General features: G+C 38.7%; 1 protein-coding gene across 11 annotated transcripts in view; it reads right to left on the reverse strand.

Moving 5' to 3' along the window:
• Positions 1–752: 752 nt before the first annotated feature.
• S100PBP (S100P binding protein) overlaps positions 753–22,213 on the reverse strand; it is a 47,397-nt gene continuing 25,936 nt past the window's right edge. For 9 of the 11 annotated variants that reach the window (XM_078452114.2, XM_078452111.1, XM_078452109.1 and 6 more), the window contains 2 exons: positions 5,230–5,317; positions 2,694–3,408 (listed from right to left, as the gene is read on the reverse strand). In XM_078452114.2, coding sequence (XP_078308240.1) covers positions 3,267–3,408; positions 5,230–5,317 — 230 coding nt within the window. In that variant the 3' untranslated portion in view covers positions 2,694–3,266. Of the gene's footprint in view, positions 1,720–2,693; positions 3,409–5,229; positions 5,318–22,213 lie in introns of those variants that run through there. The other 2 variants (XM_078452115.2, XM_078452117.2) reach the window with 2 other exon arrangements.

Below are 22,213 nucleotides of genomic sequence, written 5' to 3' on the forward strand. Positions count from 1 at the left end.
ATACAATATCCACTAGACAAAACTTACGCTAACAGCAGGACAGAGAGCCTGTCCCAACATGTTGCTACTTATTTCCTCAGCATGAGGGGAGATTTTAAAAGCATTGGCTAATATAGGTGACAAGCTATTACTGCCTTCATCCTGTCTCCTGGGGCAAGTCTAAGAAGCTTAGGCTCACAAAAGGGATCGAAGGAACGTCGTGTCTCCCACAACTACCCACGCTTAATGCCACCTTCATCCAAGTTCCAGGAGCAGTCAGTTTCTGGAGAAGCTGGATTAAGAACAACCATCAATTCTGTATGATCAATTCTGGTTTCCCACATCCCTTTTAAAGGGAGAATGTCCTGGGATGGCTCAGCGTCCTCCTTAATCAGCAATGGCTCGGGAGAGACTGATATAGAGGTCAACCATATAGCTGTGGGAAGGACTGTAAGGCAGCGCTTGTGTGATGGGGCTGAGCCGTCTCCCCCTCTGCAAAAACAGCACAGTGATATTTCAGGCTTTCTCTATGTCAGGCTCCTGACATGCACTATATGTAGCTGCAGATCCCAATCAATTTCAACATTTCTGAACTGCTGGAACGCCTTTCTCAACACTGTAATTTACCCTCAAAAGAATAGGGAGCACGCACCCTCGCCTCCCCAGTACCACAATCTACTAACTGCCACCCCCGCCCAGACCCCACTAACCTACCCACGCAAAAGAGGAAGGAACCCTCCTTCAAAGCCTGCAACAGACGGCTACAGTACATATGCCACGACAAGAACTTTTATTTCTTTTTAATGACATTAAACACAACTGCTACAAGGGAAAAAACATGATAAAGAGGAGGCACCAAACTTCAGTTTCATAATTGATCCCGACAACTCAAGTAAATCAGGCCTGTGTTAGATGCAAAACTACAGGTTATTTCAGGCTCTTAAAAGTAAACTATGTAAACAGCACATTTTTACTCTTTGTCAAGACCCCTGTGGTGAGAAGGCCATCATGAACGAAGAAAGCTAGGTAGGCAGTTAAATGCACATAACCGTCACTCCAATAAAACAATACAGCAAGAACTCATCACCAAATACTAGTCTGAGAGGCCAGCACCACATAGGAGATATGCAGCTTTAAATACAGATTAAAACTCCAGATTTTACCCACCACCATCTTTAAGGCAAACATGCCTGATAATGAGTTTCTTTGGCTTTGTTTTTTTCTTCTTAAAGAATACCATGTTAACCGCTAAAGAACAGTTCTCTCCTCCCCCAGTCCAACAGATTTAATTAAGCTGCTAAAGCTTTGGAAAAACAGAATTATTTGAGCAAAGAGGAAATGTGATTGTCACATTTTCTAGTTAACCCGTCACTCATTTGATTTGGCAAAGGCAAGGCTGCCATTACACATTCAGGCTTACACCCTCTTGTACCAGGAGTGCAGGAACATGAGCCTAAGCTAAATGCTGTCCCTTCACTCCTTGGGCCGACTGTGGAGAACCAGACAGCCACAGTGCTAGTTACTCCAGCTACAATTAATTTTTATTATGCTGTGGTTCCAAAGGTGGATGTCTGCTCGTCTCACTCCATCATGCTAATTTAGGGAAATCTGGAGAAGTGACTGATTGAGTGAATGTCCATTATGCCAACTGAAATCGATTTTGACTCTTGGCTCTGAACAGAACTTCTTTGCATCTGGTTCCAGAATCTAAACCAAATGTCCAAGGAAGAGACTCCTCACCTGGATAAAAACAGTAAACACTTAGTGGCACCCATCTAAGGTTACTGGTGGCTTGAATGACTGAACTTTTCCCAAGTCATTTTCTAAAGCCGGGTAGGCTGTTTAAGATGAGTGCAGAGATGGGCCGATGGAACAACAAAAGCAGAAGGAGGCAGCTAGCCTGGTACCACAGGCTGCGCCACAGCGACTACGCCCAGCCTCCACAGAGCGCGAACAGCAGCGTGAATGCCGGACTGCAAAATCTCCCCAAAGATGTCTAGAGCTGGCTGTATAGAAAGAATGACGAACTCCTTGACATCCATTAGGCTGCACAAAGTCTGTCCACTTAAGGTAGAATACCAAAGCTGAAGGTCAGGTAATGCTTTCGTGCACAGGCTTAATCACAACTCATTAGACCCACATTATCAGTTTTGTCAAGCTGTGTATCAGAGGTCTGACCAAACGAGATGGTAACATCCGGAAGCTAAAGGCACCTCTTGTTAACTACTCATGGAGACAACAGAGTGCCTCTCCAGAGTCTCTCCCACAGGATGATGGACTCACTGACTAACACATCAACTCACACTTGAAGTTGGGGTTGAGCAGATGAAACTGAAAACCAACTCACACCTCAGTAGGACTGGTTCGCTGGCCTGTCCTAGAGTGAAGCCTCTGGGTGGGAAGCTCTTTGATAAAGAGAGCAGGGAGGCTGCTCTTAAGAGGCATGTCTATGTCTAACAGGATACAGGAGCACACCAACAGAACTTAAGGAGCATAGTGGTCACTGGGGAGAAAGAAGGCAAATCCTTGAGAAAAGAAGAGAAGACAATCAGTCTCAAGACCACAAATCAACAAGGGTTAGTCAGCAGTCTTCTGTCAGAGTTGAGATGTGTAACATTTGTAAACCTATTGTGCAAAACAAATTTAATGAAGAATGGGGGCAGGGGGCAAAGAAAATAAATAAATAAAGGAGGCTAGTAAGTACAAAAAAGAGAGAAGATATACACTTTTAATTTGTCCCTTCCACAGGATTTTTGTCCTGCTCCGTCCTACTTCAGATGTGCTGGATTACCGACTTTAAAATACTGACAGGTATTCAGAGATACAAATAAAAAAGTAAGAGGGGTTGTTAAAAGTGACTTATATCCACTTATAAGTCATTAGCAGTAATTAATGCTGGCTTGCAGCCTGGTAATCTCTTCCTTACAGGAGATTAGAAGATGATTTCTTTTGGGCACAAGAAGTAGACTTCACCTCTGTGCAGAGGTGGGTGCTTTGCCTGAGCCTAGGGATTCTGGCTTGATGCTGGCTTTCAATTAGTGGTCACCTTCAATTTAAATAAAAAAAAAAAATAAAACTTAACAGTGCTTAAACGCATGCACACAGACAAACAAGAAGGACGTTATACAAAAAAATTTCAAGTCAGCAACGGGAATTTCCAAAAGGTGGCAAGTTCTTTAAATAAAAATCTTGTGAAAAATAAAATTCAAAATCTACAAAGCACAAAAGAGCAGAAGATGAGCTGCTGCTCCGAACAGGACCTGGAACAGGACCCTGGATAGAGACCTTCACTGCTGATGGGGTGAGACAAATGGACTCGGTGGGAAATCTGGGAGACGCTGGAACCGATGGTGGCTTCGCATGTTCCTGTCAACCCACTGAGTCAGACTGTATCTTTGCAGAGGTTTCTGTCGGAACCGAGCGTAGTTTCTATCAGGAGAAAGGGAAAATAAAAACAGGAAAACTGAGTGTTTCGGCTGGAATGGCTATTTGTACACCAAAAATGGCCTAGGCAACTATTTGAAGAGTATCTTTACTTTTGGATAGCAGATACTAATTTTACATTTCAATCCTCACAATTTTAGAAACTTTGTACTATTTTATTTATATGAAAGTCACAGTGTAAGTGCTATTTCCTTCCAACTCCCAAAGCCAAATTGCCACATAGGTATTATGGTGATATATGCCACATACACAAATGTTAAGAAAACCTAATACATAATGTATAATAACACTCAAGTAGGCAAAAAAAAATTCTCTCCCTCAGGAAACATTTAGAACAGGATCTGTATTTCACTGCATCATGCTTGTACCTCCAACAGGACCTCACTGTCTGACACAGCTCAAGGTTGCTCAGGACTCAGCAGTTAAAATTAGAATAAAATTCCCAGAGAAGGTAAGTCATCATGTGAGTATCACATTGCAAGTTTGGAGACTGAATAATTAATAGCACGGACTCAAAGTTTCTTGAGATTCTCCTTTACTCACCCCCAGTCCTTTAGGCTGTACTTCTGAAAAAGACCCTGTGTGATAATCTGAGCTCATTCTCAACCCCAGCTCTTCCTAACAACCACCTGGGAAGCTTTTTAAAGGTTGAGATTCTTGCACCACACCCCCACCCCAACCCCTGACTTAATGATTTAGAATCCCTTGAGTCAGGGCCTGGACATCTGTATTTTTAGACATCTCCACAGGTGATTATGAGCAGCCAGAACTGAAAATAATGATAACATCTTACGACATTTATCTGGCCCTATATGCAAGTACTTGCTGAATTCTGTAAATACCTCACCTCATTTAATGCTGATAACAATCCTGCCAGAAAAGCCCTCTCATTAATATTTTGTACAGGTAAGGAAACTGAGTCTCAGGTTAAATAACTTGCCCAAGGTCATAAAGTGGAGTAAGTACAAGAGCCTGGATCTGAATTCATACCTGTCTCCAGAGTTCATCTGATAACCATTACACTGCCCTGTCTTTCTGAGATTTGCTATCATTTTGGCAACTAGAGAGGAAACGCTGAGCATAAAGGCCCTGGGGTGGGAACACGTGTGACATATTAGAAAAATAGCAAGGGAGCCAGTGTGACTAGAACAGAATGAGCAAGGGGAAGAGTAGTAGGAGATGAGGTTGGTGAGCTAACCATGTCAGGCCATGGTCTTTATAGTGGACTGTGAGGGTGGGAAATGTGAGATGGAAAGTTTTGAGCAGAGAATCTGAATTTCTTTGGCTGCCGAGTTGAGAATAGTAGATGGGCAAGGGCAGAAGCAGGGAGACCATTTAGAAGACCTGCAACAGTCCAAGTGAAAATGATGAGAAATGGTCAAGTTTTGGATATACTTACAGGATTTGCTAATGGACTGAATATGGGGTGAGAAAGTCAAAGATGACTCCAAAGTTTCTGTAACTGAATCAAAGTCACTGAATCGATGTGTAAAACCACCCTGCATCAAGAATCCAGAAGATTTCAGAACAGAAAGACCCTTGGACGTCAATTAGTCCAACATACTAGTTTTACTGATGTGAGGACCAGAGGAATGGAGTGACTTGGTCAGAATCATACATCTGGTTATAAACTGCAAAGCTAGTACCCGACCCCGCGTTTCCTGGATTTCAGTCCAGTTCTTACTCCACTATACTCTACCGCTTCTTTTCTACCTCTGGAATTATACAATTACACCCAATTCCCCACCGCATTCCTCCCGTGGCCAAATTCTACCGTTTTCCCCCTCCTCCTCATCACCCACTCACCGCATGGTGAGGTCCGAAGGATGCTGCCATTTTGGGTTTGGCACATGATGAACTTGATCCATCAAGGCGTACAGTTCCCCCAAGGCACCTGTGACACAGAGGGATCGTGGTTAGGAAGCAGCTCAATGAACTACCATATCAGTCTAGGTCAAAGCCCGTGCTTTCAGGGAAAGAAAAAACAGGCACTGATCCTAATACTATCTACGATTATCACAAGCAGTCAGCACAAAAACTATAAGCCAGAGAGGGAAGCTCGCTCTCAGATGGTGGTGGTGATGATGACGACGACGATGATGGTGATGATGACGATGACGATGCAGCAGCGGCAATAATGACAGCCACCATTCGTTCATTCAACATTTATCAGCTCTTATAGTGTGTGAGGAACTTTACTGGTTCCTAGAATATGGTAGTAGACAAGACACTACCTGCCCTCAATTAAGTTTATATAAGGAGACAGGCAATTCCAAAATTTGTGATACGTGCAGTGACAGGAGAAACACAGGCTGCTATGTAAGCACAGAGACTGGAGGGTGGAGGTTTGAGCAAGCCCTCTCCAGAAGTAAACTACAAGCAGGGATCAAAAGGATCTCTAGAAGTTAGTGAGGCAGACAGGGGTAGAGGTGGGGGTGTCCAAGAGAAATAGCTAATACAAAGGCTCAGAGATACAAGACAGCAAAATACATTCAAGAAACGAGAGAAGTTGGGGCACCTGGGTGGCCTAGTCGGTTAAGTGTTTGACTCTTGGCTCAGGTCATGATCTCATTCATGGTTTGTGAGTTCAAGCCCCACATCAGGCTCTGTGCTGATAGTGCAGAGCCTGCTTGGGATTCTTTCTCTCTCCCTCTCTCCACCTCTCCCCCGCTCATGCTCTGTTTCTCTCAAAAATAAATTAATTATGGAAACCAATTTGACAATAAATTTCATATATTGAAAAAAAGCTGGAGAAAAAAAATTAATTAAAAAAAAAGAAAGAAGTTGAGAATAGAAGGCAGGTGGGGCCTTTTTGCTAAACAAGAAAAATTGCTGGAGGCAATTTCTCAACCATCTGGGAGACTGGCAAGGTCCTATGCGCTTTACATACTATCTTATGGAGATAGATGTTACTAAAACATCCCTTTGGAGGTGGAACCTGGGTAGCTCAGTCGGTTAAGCGTCCGACTTCAGCTCAGGTCATGATCTCATGGTTCACGAGTTTGAGCTCCGTGTCGGGCTCTGTGCTGACAGTCAGAGCCTGGAGCCTGCTTCGAATTCTGTGTCTCCCTCTCTCTCTCTGCCCCTCCCCCACTAGTGCTCTGTCTCTCTGTCTCACAAATAAATAAACATTAAAAAAGTTTTTTTAAAACATCACTTTGGAGATGGGAAACTGTGGCTTGGTGAGGTGGACTTGCTTTAAATGCTCATTAAACCGATCTCAAAACTGGCTCCTGTTTGACTCTATGCTTTTCTGATAATGCTAATTTTGCACTTAGGGGAAGCTCACAAAAGCAGAAATTATGATTAGAGACAATAAAATAATTTCCCTTGACCAGTGGTTCTCAAATTTTAACATGCATCATAATCAGCCAGAAGTATTATAAAACTGATAGCTGGGCCCAACCCCAGACTTTCTGCTTCTGTAGGTCTGGAGTGGGACCTGAGAATTTGTATTTCTAATAAAGGCCTAAGTGATGCTGAGGCTGCTGGCCTGGGAACCACTCTTTGAAAACCACTGCCCTAGACGGTACAGACTTTTCTTTCGGCCAGTTTACATACTTCTCATTGCCTTCATTGTGCTCTCAGAAACTGGAAGCAGTTTAACTAAGCTACAGCCCATCTTTTCAAGTTCTGATAAAAGATATTTACTTAACTTTTAGGATGAATCTAATTTATTTGAAGCCTCAAGAAGCCAAGCTATGTAGAGAAAGTATATACTTTGAAGTTAGGCAGACTTAAATTAAAATTCCAATCCAGCCACTACCTAGTTCTAAGACCCTGAACAAATCATTTCACTTCTAGGCCCACTTGACCCATTTATGAAATATGGACAGTAATATGTAGCATGAAGTTGAATATTAGGAATACAGCACATAAAAACTTAGCATATTGCCTGGCACAAAGCTGTAAGTGGTAACTATTGTTATTAAGGTGTTACAGCCACAGGCCTATGTTAGTTTGCAAAGACTCTTCAAATCATGGGACAATCAATCACCTCTCTGTAAGGAAAAATGTTTATTAAGTGGATCAGTCTACACATAAACTCAGATATGTGTTATAGCACTCAGCAGAAATTCTCTAACCATAATGAGATGATACTTTTCAGGAAAAATTTATAGATTCATCACAAGCTTCTGTGCAGTTAAAATTAAAAAGTACAACCAAGGGTAAAAGAAGACAACTGACAAAATGAAAAATATCTCTGAAACACATATGGCAAAGTTTTAATGCCCTTATTCTACAGAAGTAATCTCCTCATAATGAAAGAGGTCAAAGGACATAAATAGGCAATTCACCAAAGTAATACAAGTGATCAGTAAACATAATGAAAAGATGTTCAATCTCACTAATATGGGAAGAAAACATATGAATCTCACTTCTTGAGAAGGAAATATAAACCAGAAAAGAGTTTCTCCTTTAAGAAGGGAAGTAGCTTTAGATTAGAAAATCCCTTGCCTGCTGGATGTTAAACTAAAATCAAAGGTCTCAATTCAAATTGCCTTTCCCATATCCCACTGTCACATCCCAGCACCCCATCCTTCTAGGCCGGCAAAAAAAATGTCTCTGTGAGGGGAAAAATCAGCTTTGAAGAATTTCAAGATATGTTTTTCCTGCCAAAGTATCATCAAAGGATGGCTGGCAAGATATGGGTATTGTGGCGTCCAATCTCAAAATGGAACAAGATTATCTGTGGACCATGTCCTTCAGTTCACTCATCTCTTACCAGCTACAGCCTATAAAACTATCCTGATGACGGAGGCTAAAGATATGCTATAAGCCTCCTATGAAGAAACCCATTTACTTTTGGGGTACCTGGGTGGCTCAGGTCATGATCTCATGGTTCGTGGGTGCGAGTCCTGCATCAGGCTCTCTGCTGCCAGCATGGAGGAGCCCACTTTGGATCCTCTGTCTCCCTCTCTCTTTGCCCCTCACACACATGCACGCACTTGCTCTCTCTCAAAAATAAATAAACATTACAAAAAAAACAAAAAACCTATTCACTTTAAACTAAAAGGAGGAAAAATTGGTCAATTAAGCTCAAGGCTTCAAGTATTAAACTGCTAGGAGTCAAAATCTAGCAGTAGCAACTTACATATAGCACTCACCATGTTATTGGACATTGTCCTATGAGCTTAATATATATATATATATATATATATATTTTTTTTTTTTTTTTTTTTTAATTTTTTTTGATGTTTCTTATTTTTGAGAGAGAGAGAGAGACACAGACAGAGCGTGAGCAGGGCAGGGGCAGAGAGAGAGAGGGAGACACAGAATCTGAAGCAGGCTCCAGGCTCTGAGCTGTCAGCACAGAGCCCAACCCGAGGCTCAAACTCATGAACCACGAGATCATGAGCTCATGACCTGGGCCAAGGTTGGACACCTAACCAACTGAGCCACCCAGGTGCCCCAAGCTTTACATATATTAACTCATTTGTTCCTTATAATAATCCTATGAGGTATTTTCCCCATTTCACAGATGAAGGAACTGAGACACAGAGAAGTAATTTTCCCAAGGTCACACAGTTAGTAACAGCCTGAATAACAATATAATACCATCGAGTTGAGTTTCCTTACAATTTTTTCTGGGACTGACATTTCACACTGGGGATTAGAAAGCAAGAATCCTACCACAATATGTGTAGTTGCATACTCATTACCTCACACAGTGGTAAGTAAACAAGGGCTCCATAATCAGGTCTCAGCTCATGCACCAACAAATGTTAGTTTTCCTTAGCACTAAGAACTTACTGATGGACTATGGGAACATTAATTATTAATAAGACTTAATGATCTAGAGATAATGAAAACTACATTTATCAAGCATTTATTATGTGCCAGGCACTTTGCTAACAGCTTTGCATGTACCCTATCATCTAATCCTAACCACCACATGGGGCAAATACCATGATCTCCATTTTATTCGTGATTAAACTGAAGCCTAGAAAAGATACTCATCTATCATCTAGTAAATGGGAGAGCCAGGATTCAAACCCAGGTGGAGCTAATAATCCAAAGAACCTTATTTCAGCTTATAGCTTCTATCTCTTCTTCCAAATTTAGAGATGCTAACAAGAATGGAAATGTTTGAATTTTCTCTTCACAGTCTCTAACAGATGGGCTTTCTTGGACCAACAATCAGTACCATGGGTTTATTTTAAGTTGTGGCTAAAAGGTGGTGAAGACTGTCCTTTGTTTTGTGCCTAAGAATGAAATTCATCTAAGAATGAAAGTAAGAGGAAAAAACCCTAACATTTTGGGAATTAGATAAACAGTCCGTCTAAACCTTAATCTATAAATATATCGATGACTAGTTTTGGTGGAAGTCCAGTCTAATACCTGTCCTTAGTAAGTTAGGTCAATCAATTGTTAGAAAGGAGGAGGAATGGAAGATGCTGAGTGCTTGCTATGCTGATGGCCCTCCTGAAATCTTAGATTCACACCTTATACATGACCCTGTTTAATTCAGTGTGGCACATGACCCAAGAACAGAGAATCTCTCAGCTGGCTAAGGACCTAAAGAGCTGGCCTGGCACCAATAGGTCTTTAAGTAAATCAGTCAGACACTCTCCTTTGGAATGTGAGTGCGAGCTTTAGTAATGAAAATGAGAGAGAACACACAGGCAGGGCTCCAGGAGAGAACAGACATGTGAGACAGCTAATAGAAGCACTGGTCACAGAGAAAGAGAAGTATGAGAATCACTGAGTCAGCAAGGAAAACCTGGACACGGAACAAAGGCACCTGTTTCTGGGGGACATGGGGCCTGGATCTACGGCTGATTCTTTCTCCTATGAGAATTGGCTATATTGTTGAGTGTCTAATCTTCATCTTCTCCTGTAAATCCTTAAACTCCAATTACTTAAAGGCAATCACAAGGTCTCTATTCCTTGCAATAAGAAAAAAAAAAACCTAATACAGGAAAGGGAATGAAGAGGAAAAGAACAAAATGTGCTATATGGGTGCAGGCTACTGCTTTTATAAGTACATTAATAAAATAGGAATAAAAAGGAAAAAGACATTAGTGAAAAACAAGAATGCAAATATGTCACCTCTAGGTCAACAAAACTGCGATGATCTACTGCAAATCTTGACTGATTTCCTTGCAGACAGGGCAAAAAGCAAAAGAAAGAAATAGGAATTATTATATATTATGTATTATATAACTCATTTTTGAAGTGATGTGTTAGGTAGGGGATACTAAGTGATATAGGAATGTCCTTGACAGTAATGCCAAATGCAAAATCAGAATTTACATAACCATTGCTGCTTGTGATCTCCAGGAAAAATCAAAGCAGAGATTTCTAGGCATGATGAATGGGCTTACCTCCTACTGTGAGCCAACTAGAAACTGGGCAAAATATATGAAACAACTGTTTTCAGACTGCTCAGAATCTTGATTCCCAAGAAGGGAAACCACTGAGGTGCACCTTGAAACTTCTTGTGAGTCTCTGAGTCTGTAACTTTTCAAAATAAAAAGTTTAAAATGAAGGCAAAACACTCTGTAAATAAACAAAAGCAAAGAGACTTCCTCACCAGCAGACCTACACTACAAGAAACTAAAAGTTCATCAGGAAAAAGGAAAGTAACAGATGGAAAAGAATCAAGAGCACTGAAAACAGTCAGTATGTGAGTAAATAGAAAAGACTTTTTCTCATTTAAAAAAGTCTTTCAAAAATAACTGTTTAAAATAAAAATAATGTGTTGGGGCACCTGGGTGGCTCAGTCGGTTGAACATCCAACTTCGGCTCAAGTCATGATCTCACGGTTCAAGAGTTCAAGCCCCACATCAGGCTGGCTGCTGTCAGCGCAGAGCCTGCTTTGGATCCTCAGTCCCCCTCTCTCTCCCTGTCCCCCTGCTCACGCTCTCTCAAAAATAAATAAACATTAAAAAAAAAAAAAAGGAAAAATAATGTGAAGAGTTAAATATATATATATATATATGTATATATATATATATGTATATATATGTACAGTATATAAAAACAATTGCATAAAAAAACAGACTGAAGATTTGGAAGTATATTGTTATTAGGGCTTTATGTGTTAAGTGGTGGATTATTTTGAAGATGGACTGATAAGTCAAAGATGCATATTGTCAACAACGGAATCACAGCTCTCAAAGTGTGTCTAAGAATCCCTGGGAGTCCCTCAATACCCTTCTGAGGCTTAACGAGGTCAGAATGATTTTCATAATAACACTAAGATGTTATTGTCTTTTCCACTTGCATTTCCACTGCGTAGGGTGCCTGTGTAAGGTGGCTCAGTCAGCTGAGCGTCCAGCTCTTGATTTTGGCTCAGGTCATGATCTTAGGTGGTGAGTTGGAGCCCCTATCAGGGGATTCTCTGTTTGCCCCTCCTCTGCTCTCTCTCGTGCGTGTGTGCACTCTCTCTCAAAATAAATAAACATTTTTTAAAAAGTGTACTGTGGAGTTCTCAAGAGGCTGTACGACATGATTTAGAGTGCAGAACCACAAGTGAGGATCTAGCAGTCTTCTGTTTAGCCAGGCATTAAAAGAGATTTGTAAAATGTAAATCAATGCCATTCCTTTCCCAAAATTTTTGGTTTCATTTTCAAAAAGTCATTTTTAGAGGCACCTAGCTGGCTCAGTCAGTGGAGCCTGCAACTCTTGATCTCAGGGTCATGAGTTGAAACCCCATGTAGAGGTTACTTTTTTAAGAAAGTTATTTTTATTTCTTTATTTTTTAAATGTTTATTTATTTTTGAGAGACAGAGACAGAGAGAGACTGTGTGGGGAAGGGGCAGAGAGAGAGAGAGGGAGACACAGAATTTGAAGAAGGCTCCAGGCTCTGAGCCGTCAGCACAGAGCCCGAGGCAGGGCTCGAACCCACAAATCGTGAGATCATGACCTGAGCCGAAGTCGGACACTTAACCAACTGAGCCACACAAGCACCCTTACTGCATTTTTTAAAAATGTGTATTTTGAGAGTGGGGGCAGAGAGAGAGATACAGACAGACAGGCAGACAGACAGAGAATCCCAAGCAGGCTCCATGCTGTCGGCGCAGAGCCTGACGCGGGCCTCCAACTCATGAACCATGAGGTCATGACTTGAGCCGAAATCCTTAACCAAGTTAACGTATACATTTTACATAATTCCAATGAAAATATCATCAGAATTTTTCCTGGAGCTTAAATTTTTATTATAAAGTTAACTTGGAAGAACAAATAAGCAACAAGTAGTGAAGAAAAAAATGGGGGAATGGGTGCAATGGTGTACATGACAGACTGCTGGCCTTAGTAGATGTAAAAGCATATTATAAGGTCACTATAATTAAAAGGGTATAGCATTCTTCCCTGTATAGACACACTAAAAATAGAAGAGAAAACAACACTTTAGAAATAGATTCAACTGTATATGAACATTTAATATATAATAATCATGACCTGAACTGAAATCAAGAGACGAATACTTAACTGACTGAGCCACCCAGGTGCCTCCTCCAAAAATTATTTTTAGTAAAAACACATTATTTCTGTTAACGTGCAATGAGTTTATTATCTTAAAATATATTAATAAAAAATAATTTTTCAGTTCTTTTAATATGATTAAGTATAGACAGGTGTAACCCACACAAACAAAAACACTTTTTGGGGTCCTCAATTTGCAAAAGTGTAACTGGGTCCTGAGACCAAAACCTCGTGAGAACTACTACCCTAGAACAACCACGAAAAATAAAACAAAGAGGTATAGAATGGAGATGAAATGGAATACTAAAAAATACTTTAAAAACAACAAAAAAAGGGGACTCCTGGCTGGCTCAGTCAGTGAAGCCTGTGACTCTTGATTTCAGGTCATGAGTTCAAGCCCCATGTTGGGTGTGGATGGAGCCTACTTAAAAAAAATTTTTTTTTTTTATAAATTTTTTTTTTTAACGTTTTTATTTATTTTTGAGACAGAGAGAGACAGAGCATGAACAGGGGAGGGTCAGAGAGAGGGAGACACAGAATCTGAAACAGGCTCCAGGCTCTGAGCTGTCAGCACAGTGCCCGACGCGGGGCTTGAACTCACGGACCGCGAGATCACGACCCAAGCCGAAGTCGGCCGCTTAACCGACTGAGCCACCCAGGCGCCTCAAAAAATTTTTTTAAAAATAAAAACTAGCAATAATAATAAAGAGCCTTGAAAAAAAAGGTCAAGAAAAGATGAAAGAAAAAACAAAGAACAGATAGACAAACAGAAAACAAGTAACAAGATGGCAGATTTAAAACCAACCATACTGACTGGACTCACACTTAAATTAGAAGACTGAGATTATGAGGGGCGCCTGGGTGGCTCGGTCAGTTAAGCATCCGACCTTGACTCAGGTCATGATCTCACTGTTCATAAGTTCGAGCCCCACATCAGGCTCTGTGCCAACAGCTCAGAACCTGGAGCCTGCTTTGGATTCTGTGTCTCCCTCTCTCTCTGCCCCTCCCCCGCTGGCACTCTGTGTCTCTCTCTCTCAAAAATAAACATTAAAAAAAAAAAAAAGAAGACTCAGATTGAGGTGGGGAGAAAAAAAAGCCACACTCAACTATATAGTGTTTACAAGACATCCACAAAGATATGTGGGGCACTGGCTGGCTCAGTTGGAGGAGTGTGCAATTCTTGATCTTGGCATTTTGAGTTTGAGTCCCATGTTGGGGGTAGAGATTACTTAAAAAAAAAAAAAAAAAAAAAAACCACATCATGCATACAGTAGTGAAAAGAAAGTTGGAATAGTTAATATGAAACAAAGTGACTCCAAAACAGAATATTAATAAAAATGTAAGTACTGAATGTTGCTAAGAGTAAAAAAAAAAAGTTCATAATGATAAAGGTGTCAATTTATCAAGACGTGTAATATTCCTATAAGCGTATGCATCCAATAGCAGAGATTCAAAACACACAAGGCAAAAACTGACAGAACTGAAAGGAAAAACATGAAAATCCACAATTAGAGTTGGAGGTATTTAAACACTCCTTTTAGTAAGAAAATCTGTAAGGATATATAATTGAACACCACCAGCAACTAACAAAACCGTACTAAAATGTATAGAACACTCCACCAACATCAGAAATATATATTTTCAAGTGCACAGGGAACATTCACCAAAACAGACCATATGGTGGGCTATAAAAATAAGACTCGGCATATTTAAAAGAAGTGAACTCATACTGAGAATATTCTCTGACCACAACGGGATTAAGCTAGAAATAAGAAGATTGCTGAAGAGTCCCAAATATGTGGAAATTAAGCAACACACTTCTAATTACCCATAGGTCAAAGAAGTAATCACAAGGGAAATTAGAAATTGCTTTGAGCCAAATGAAAATGAAAATATATCAAAATTTGTGGGATGCACCTAAGTAGCACTTAAAGGGAAAACCTATGACTTTAAATGCTTGCAGAAAATAGAAAGGTCTCAGATCAGTGATCTAACCTTCCACATTAAAAAGCTAGAAAACAAAAGCAAATTAAACCCAAAGTAAATGGAAGGAAAGAAACAACAAAGTGTAGAAAAAAATTAAATGTAATAGCCAAAACCAATATAGAACTATGAAACTAAAAATCTACTTTGGGGGAAAAAAAATCAGTAAAACTGACAAACCTTTAACTAGATTGTCCGAAAAAAAAAAAAAAAAAAAAAAAAGATAAATTACCAATGTTAGAAATGAAACAGTGACCATCACTACAGATCCTACAGTAATTAAAGGAATCTTTAGGGAAACATTATAAATAATTTTATGCCAATAAACTCATCAACTTAGATAAAATTCCCTATAAGACAAAATTTTAAAATGGACTCAAAGATAAAGAAATTCTGAAAAGCCCTGAATCTTTTACAGCTGTACTTTGACACCTTCTAAAAAGAAAACTCCAGGGTTGGATGGCTTCACCGATACATTCTATCAAACATTTAAAGGAAGAAATGATACCAATCCTACATAAACTGAGAAAACATTTCCCTACTCATTTTATGAAGCCAGTATTACCACAATATTTAAACTAGAGAACAATACAAGAAAAACTAAAACCCAATACTCCTTATTAACAAGACGTAAAAACTGTTAAAAATATTAGCAAACTGGGGCGCCTGGGTGGCGCAGTCGGTTAAGCGTCCGACTTCAGCCAGGTCACGATCTCACGGTCCGTGAGTTCGAGCCCCGCGTCAGGCTCTGGGCTGATGGCTCGGAGCCTGGAGCCTGTTTCCGATTCTGTGTCTCCCTCTCTCTCTGCCCCTCCCCCATTCATGCTCTGTCTCTCTCTGTCCCAAAAAAATAAATAAAAAACGTTGAAAAAAAAAATTAAAAAAAAAAAAAAAAAAAATATTAGCAAACTGAATTAAGGATAATTCATGAAGATCAATGAGTTTATCCAAGGAATGCAAGTTGGCATAAGAGTCAAAAATCAATAAATGTAATACACCATGTTACAGAAAAAAGGAGAACTACCAATATGACCTTCTAAATAAATGCAGAAAATTCAACTAACAAAATTCACCACCCATTCATGATAAAAACTCCAATCAAACTACAAACAGAAGGGGAACTTCCTCAACCAAACTACCAATAGAAGGGGAACTTCCTCAAACCTGAACAAAGGGTATCTATGATAAATATACAGCTAATATCACAGTTAATTTACTAGAGATCCTAGCCAGCGCAATAAGGCAAGAAAAGTAAACAAAAGGCCTATATAGATAGGAAAAGAAGAAACAAGCTGTCCTTATTTGCAGATATTATCATGTTAACACAGATAATCCTACGAGATTTATTAAAAAGTTACCAAAAGTATCAAAACCGCAATAAGATATCACCTCATACCAGTGAGTATCAAAACAACAAAAAATAACAAGTATTGGCAAGGATGTGGAGAATAGGGAACCTTTGTGCAGTATTAGTAGGAACGTAAATTGGTACAACCACTATGGAAATGGTATGGAGGTTCCTCAAAAAATTAAAAATAGAAATACCCTATGACCCAGTAATTCCACAACTGGGTAATTACCCAAAGAAAATGAAAACACCAATTTGAAATGATATATGCACCCCTATGTTTATTGTGGCATTATTTACAATAGCTAAGATATGGAAGCAAACTAACTGTCTATAATAGATGAATGGATAAAGAAGATGTCACACACGTGGGGTGTTGGGTGTCCGACTTTGGCTCAGGTCATGATCTCACGGTCCGTGGGTTTGAGCCCCACGTTGGGCTCTGTCCTGACGGCTCAGAGCCTGGAGCCTGCTTCAGATTCTGTGTCTCCCTCTCTGCCCCTCCCCTGCTCACACACTGTCTCTTTCTCTCCAAATATAAACATTAAAAAAAAAGTTTAGAAAAAAAGATGTCTCTCTCTCTCACACTCTCTCTCTCTCACACACACACACACACACACACACACACACACACACACACAGAGGAATATTAGTCAGCCATAAAAAAGACTGAGATCTTATCATTTGCAACAAAATAGATAGACCTAGATGGTATAATGCTGAACAAAATAAGTCAGAGGACAAATACCATGAGTTCACTTATATATGGAATCTAAAAACAAAACAAACAAACAAAACAAAAATCTCAAAAAGACTCTTAAACACAGAGAGTAAACTGTTAATTGCCAGCAGGAAGGCAGGTGGGGAAATGGGTGAAATAAAGGAGATTAAGAGGTACAAATTTCCAGTTATAAAATAAATAACTCATGGAGATGAGAAGTACAGCATATAGAATATAGTCAATAATATTGAGTAACACTGTATGATGGCAGATGGTGACTACACTTATGGTGGTGACCATCTATTACATTATAAAAAAGCATTAGGATACGGATGAATTTAACAAAATATGTACAATAAAAACGACAAAATGTTATTGACAGAAAAAAAGCTACTGACAGAAATTAAAGAGGCCATAAATAAATGGAGAAATATATCCTATTCACAGGTTAGAAGGCTTACTATTGTTATGATGTCAGTTCTCCCCAAACTGATCTATTATAGATTCAACACAATCCCAATGAAATACCCAACAGGTGTTTTTGAACAAACTGACAAGCTAAAGTTAATTTTTAAGAAAATTATAGAAATCTAAACAATTTCAAGACTTGCTCTACAGTTATAGTAATCAAGACAGTAGAATATTGGCATAAAACATATATATATATATATATATATATATATATATATATATATATATATATATCAAACAAAATAGAGAATTCAGAAACCCATGGAAAGGATAATCTATTCAAAAAATTTAGAACTAAATATTCATATACAAAAAAACTCTTAAGCCTTTGCAGTATAAAACCTACAATAAATAGTACGATCACTTTGCAAAAGTTATACAAACCCTATATGACTCAGCAATTCCATTCCTAATCATTTACCCTGGAGAAATGAAAACACATATCCATACAAAAACCCATATATGACTGTTCATAGATGCTTTATCCATAACAGCCAAAAACAAGAGACACAGATGTCTTTCAACAAGTGACTAGATTAAACTACAGTATATTAATACAAGGAAAAATTCAACGGCAAAAGTATAGAACTACTGATACACATAGCAACATGGATAAATATCTTAAAATTATTCCAAGTAAAAGAAGCCAAACACAAAAGAGCACATACTGCATGATTCCATTTATACGAAACTCTAGAAAAGACAAATCTAATTATAGTGACCAAAAAGAAATCAGTGCTTTCCCAGTGCAGGAGTGGGATAGAGACAAAATGACTGAGATGGAGCACAGGGAAAATTTGGGGGATGGTGGGAATGTTCTATCAATCCTGATTGTTGTGATGATTTAACAGGTGCATAAATTTGTCAAAGTTCAGCAAAAGTACACTTAAAATGGGTGCATTTTAGGGGTGCCTGGGTGGCTCAGTCAGTTAAGTGCCTAACTCTGGATTTTGGCTCAGGTCGACCTCACGGTTTGGGAGTTCAAGCCCCACATTGGGCTCCATGCTGGCAGCATGGAGCCTTGCTTGGGATTCTCTCTCTCCCTCTCTTTCTGCCCCTACCCCACTTGCTCTCTCTAAATAAATAAATAAATAAACTTAAAAAAAAAGCCACTATAAAATGGGTGCATTTTATTGCATGTAAAGTATAGATCAATAAATCTGATTAAAAACACAGGTCAAGGCACACATCCAGAGAAACAGAGATTGACTGCATGAGTTTATCTTCTCCTACTCCTAACATCCCTTACTAAATTAGAAAAAAAAAAGACTCAAATAGATGGTCTTAGCAACCATCTAAAGAAACTAGAAAAAGAGCAAATGAAACCCAAAGTAAGCAGGAAAAAAGGACATAGTAAGTATCAGAATGGAAATCAATGAAATAGAAAACAGAAAAATAGAGAAAAATCAGTGAAACAAAAGCTGGATTCTTTTTTAAAGAAGGAATTACATAATAGTGTTCATAAACTTTTAGCCAGACTGATTAGAAGAGAGAAAACACAATTACTGATACCAAGAATGGGAGGATGACATCACTAAAGAAAACTATATAAAAGGCTAATGAGGGAATGTTATTAACTTCCTGCTAATAAATTTAACAACTCGGATGAAATAGTCAAAGTCCTTGAAAGACCACCAAAGCTCACCCAGGAAGAGATACCATTTCTTCTATATAAACTCTTCTGGAAAATTTGAAGAGGTAGAAATAGTTCCTAATTCATTCTTTGAGACCAACATTACTCTGATACCAAGACCAGATCAAGAGATTATAGAGAAGTATAAAACAATACCCCTTATTAAGGCAGATATGAAAATTCATAACAAAATTTTAACAAATCAACCCAATGCTGTCATTATAAGGATAACACCTTAAGACCAAGTGCAGAATGCATAAGACCAGGAATGCAAAACTGGCTTAACATTAGAAAATCAAATAATACAATTCTCAATTAATGGACTTTAAAAACCACAACAACACTGTATGATCATCTCAACAGATGCAGAGGAAGTATTTAATAAAATCCAATATCTATTTCTAATATAATTCTCAACGAGCTATAAATAGGAGAGAACATCCTAAAGTTGATAAAGGGTATCTAAGAGAAACCTAAAATAATAATTAATGGTGAAAGACTAAATGTCTTCTTCCTAAGATCAGCAACAAGTTGCTTGTACTACTTGTATTAAACACTGTACTGGAGGTTCTAGCCAGTGCAATATGGCAAGAAAAGCCAATAAAAAGCATCCATATTGGAAGGGAGCAAGTAAAAATGTGTTTATTTGCTGATGACATGATCACAGATGTAGAAACTGATGCAATTTACCAAATAGGTACCAAAACGAACTACTGAATTTAGCAAAGCTGCAGAATATAAGGTCAATGTACAAAAATCAACTGAATTTCTATATATCAGCATGAACAATCCTTTGTAAATATGGGAGGATCTGGAATTTATACACTGCTGGTGAGAATATAAAATGGTACAACCACTTTGGGAAATAGTTTGGTAGTTTCTTAAAACAAACAAAAACAAAAAACAGCTAAACATACACCTACAATCTGATCTAATCATTTTACCACTAGATTTTTACTCGAGAGAAATGAAAGCATATCCATACAAAGATTTGTACATGAATGTTCATAACAGCTTTATTTGTAATAGCCAAAATTTGTAAACAACCCAAATACCCATCAATAGGTGAATGGATAAACAAACTGTGGTATATTTATATAATGGAATACTACTCAGCAATGAATAGGAATAAACTATCAAAATGATGAATTTCAAAATAATTATGCTTCAAGAAAGAAGCTAGTATATACTATATGATTCCGTTTACATAAAATTCTAGAAATTACAAACTATAGTGACAGCAGATCAGTGGTTGCCTGGGGAATAAAGGAGTCAAGGAAAGGTAGGAGGGAGGAACTATAAAGAGACACAAAGACAATTTGGGGTGTGGTATGTTTATCTCAATTGCATGAGTTTCATGGGTGTATACAAATGTCAAAACTCGACAAGTTGTATACTTTAAATTTGTGCAGTTTACTAAATTTCAATTATAATAAAAAAGAAACAAAATCTTGAGATAAGAAATTAGTTCACAAATAAGAACAACACAATATGCAAAGGGAACAAAACAGGAAAAGGCTCTCAGAAATCATAAATGTGAATATAAAAATAAAGAAGTCAAGAGGCGTCTGGGTGGCTCAATCTGTTAAGCACCAGACTTGTAGTTTCAACTCAGGTCATGATCTCATAGTTTCATCAGTTTGAGCCCCGCATCTGGCTCTCTGCTGGCAGCACAGAGCCTGCTTGCGATTCTCTCTCTTTCCCTCTCTCTCTGCCCCTCCCCTGCTCATGCTGTCTTTGTCTCTATCAAAATAAACTTAGAAAAAAAAAAAAAAAAGCCAGTAAGAAAAAAATATCCCAGCAAGTAGAACACTTTGCATAATATAATGGATAAAGAGAAGACCCTAAGAACTTCCAGAGAGAAAAAGACAGTTACACAAAAAGGAATAAAAATTAAATTAATAAAAGACTTCTTAACAAGAAGACTAGATGTAGGTCTCCAAAATTCTGAATAAAAATGATTTTCAATTTAGAATTCTCTACCAAACTACCAATCAAGTATGGCAATAAAGACGTTTTCAGATACGGAGGGCCACCCAAATTTATGTCACCCTTTCTTAGAAATTCTCAGAGAATGTGCTCCACCAAAACAGATCAAGAGGAAGAAATAGGGGTCCAGGAACATGAGTCAACTGAGGAGGGCAGCAAAAAGAAATACCAGGATGATAGCTCTGCAGCAAAGCTGGAGAACAAGCAGTATAAATTGGAGCAGAAGGACACAAGGCTCTAGGAAGGTCTCCAGAAAAAATTATTAAAGGAATTGATAGATTACTAGGTATGTCTGTGCATTTGTAGAGGGGCACAACCCAGACACACAGACAACATAGATAAGGATATAAATTGCAAAAAGATTAAAGACAAATTAATTTGTAGTTTAAAAAATAAGTGAGGTAGGGGCACCTGGGTGGCTCAGTCACTTGAGCATCTGACTGGCTCAGGTCATGATCTCATGGTTCATGAGTTCAAGCCCCACATCTGGCTCACTGCTATTAGCGCAGAGCCTGCTTTGGATCCTTTGTCCTCTTCTCTCCCCTGCCTGTGCTCACTCTCTCTCTCTCTGTCAAAAATAAACATTAAAAAAAATAATAAATAAAAAATAAGTGAGAGAATGAATTAGTCCAGAAAAATAAATTATTCAAGAAAATGAAACTATAGTATAGTGCTTGGCTTTGCAGTGAACGATATTTACATAGTTGTAATACTGATGAATACTTAACCACCATAAGGGCAGCTACTCCCAGAAAACAGAAAATAACAAGTGCTGGGAGTGCAGAGAAACTGGAATCCTTGTGCACTACTGGTGGGACTGTAAAATAGTACAACCACTATGTTAAACAGTAAGGAAGCTCCTCAAAAACTTCAAAGTAGAACTACCATACCATCTAGCAATACTTCTGGGTACATATCCAAAAGAATTGAAAGCAGGGTCTTGAGGAGATATCTGCACACCCATGTTCACAGCAGCAGCATTCACAATAGCCAAGAAATGGAGGCAACTCAAATGTCTATTGAAGGATGAATGGATAAACAAACTGTGGTATATACATGGAATGGATTATTATTCAGCCATAAGAAGGAAGGAAATTCTGACACATGCTACACCACGGAAGACATTATACTAAATGAAATAAGCCAATCACAAAAAGGTAAGTGCTGTCTGACTCCACTTATATGAGGTATCTAAAATAGGCAAATTCACAGA

Source organism: Panthera onca, chromosome C1, assembly GCF_046562875.1.
Source record: "Panthera onca isolate mPanOnc1 chromosome C1, mPanOnc1 haplotype 2, whole genome shotgun sequence".
Classification (NCBI taxonomy): domain Eukaryota; kingdom Metazoa; phylum Chordata; class Mammalia; order Carnivora; family Felidae; genus Panthera; species Panthera onca.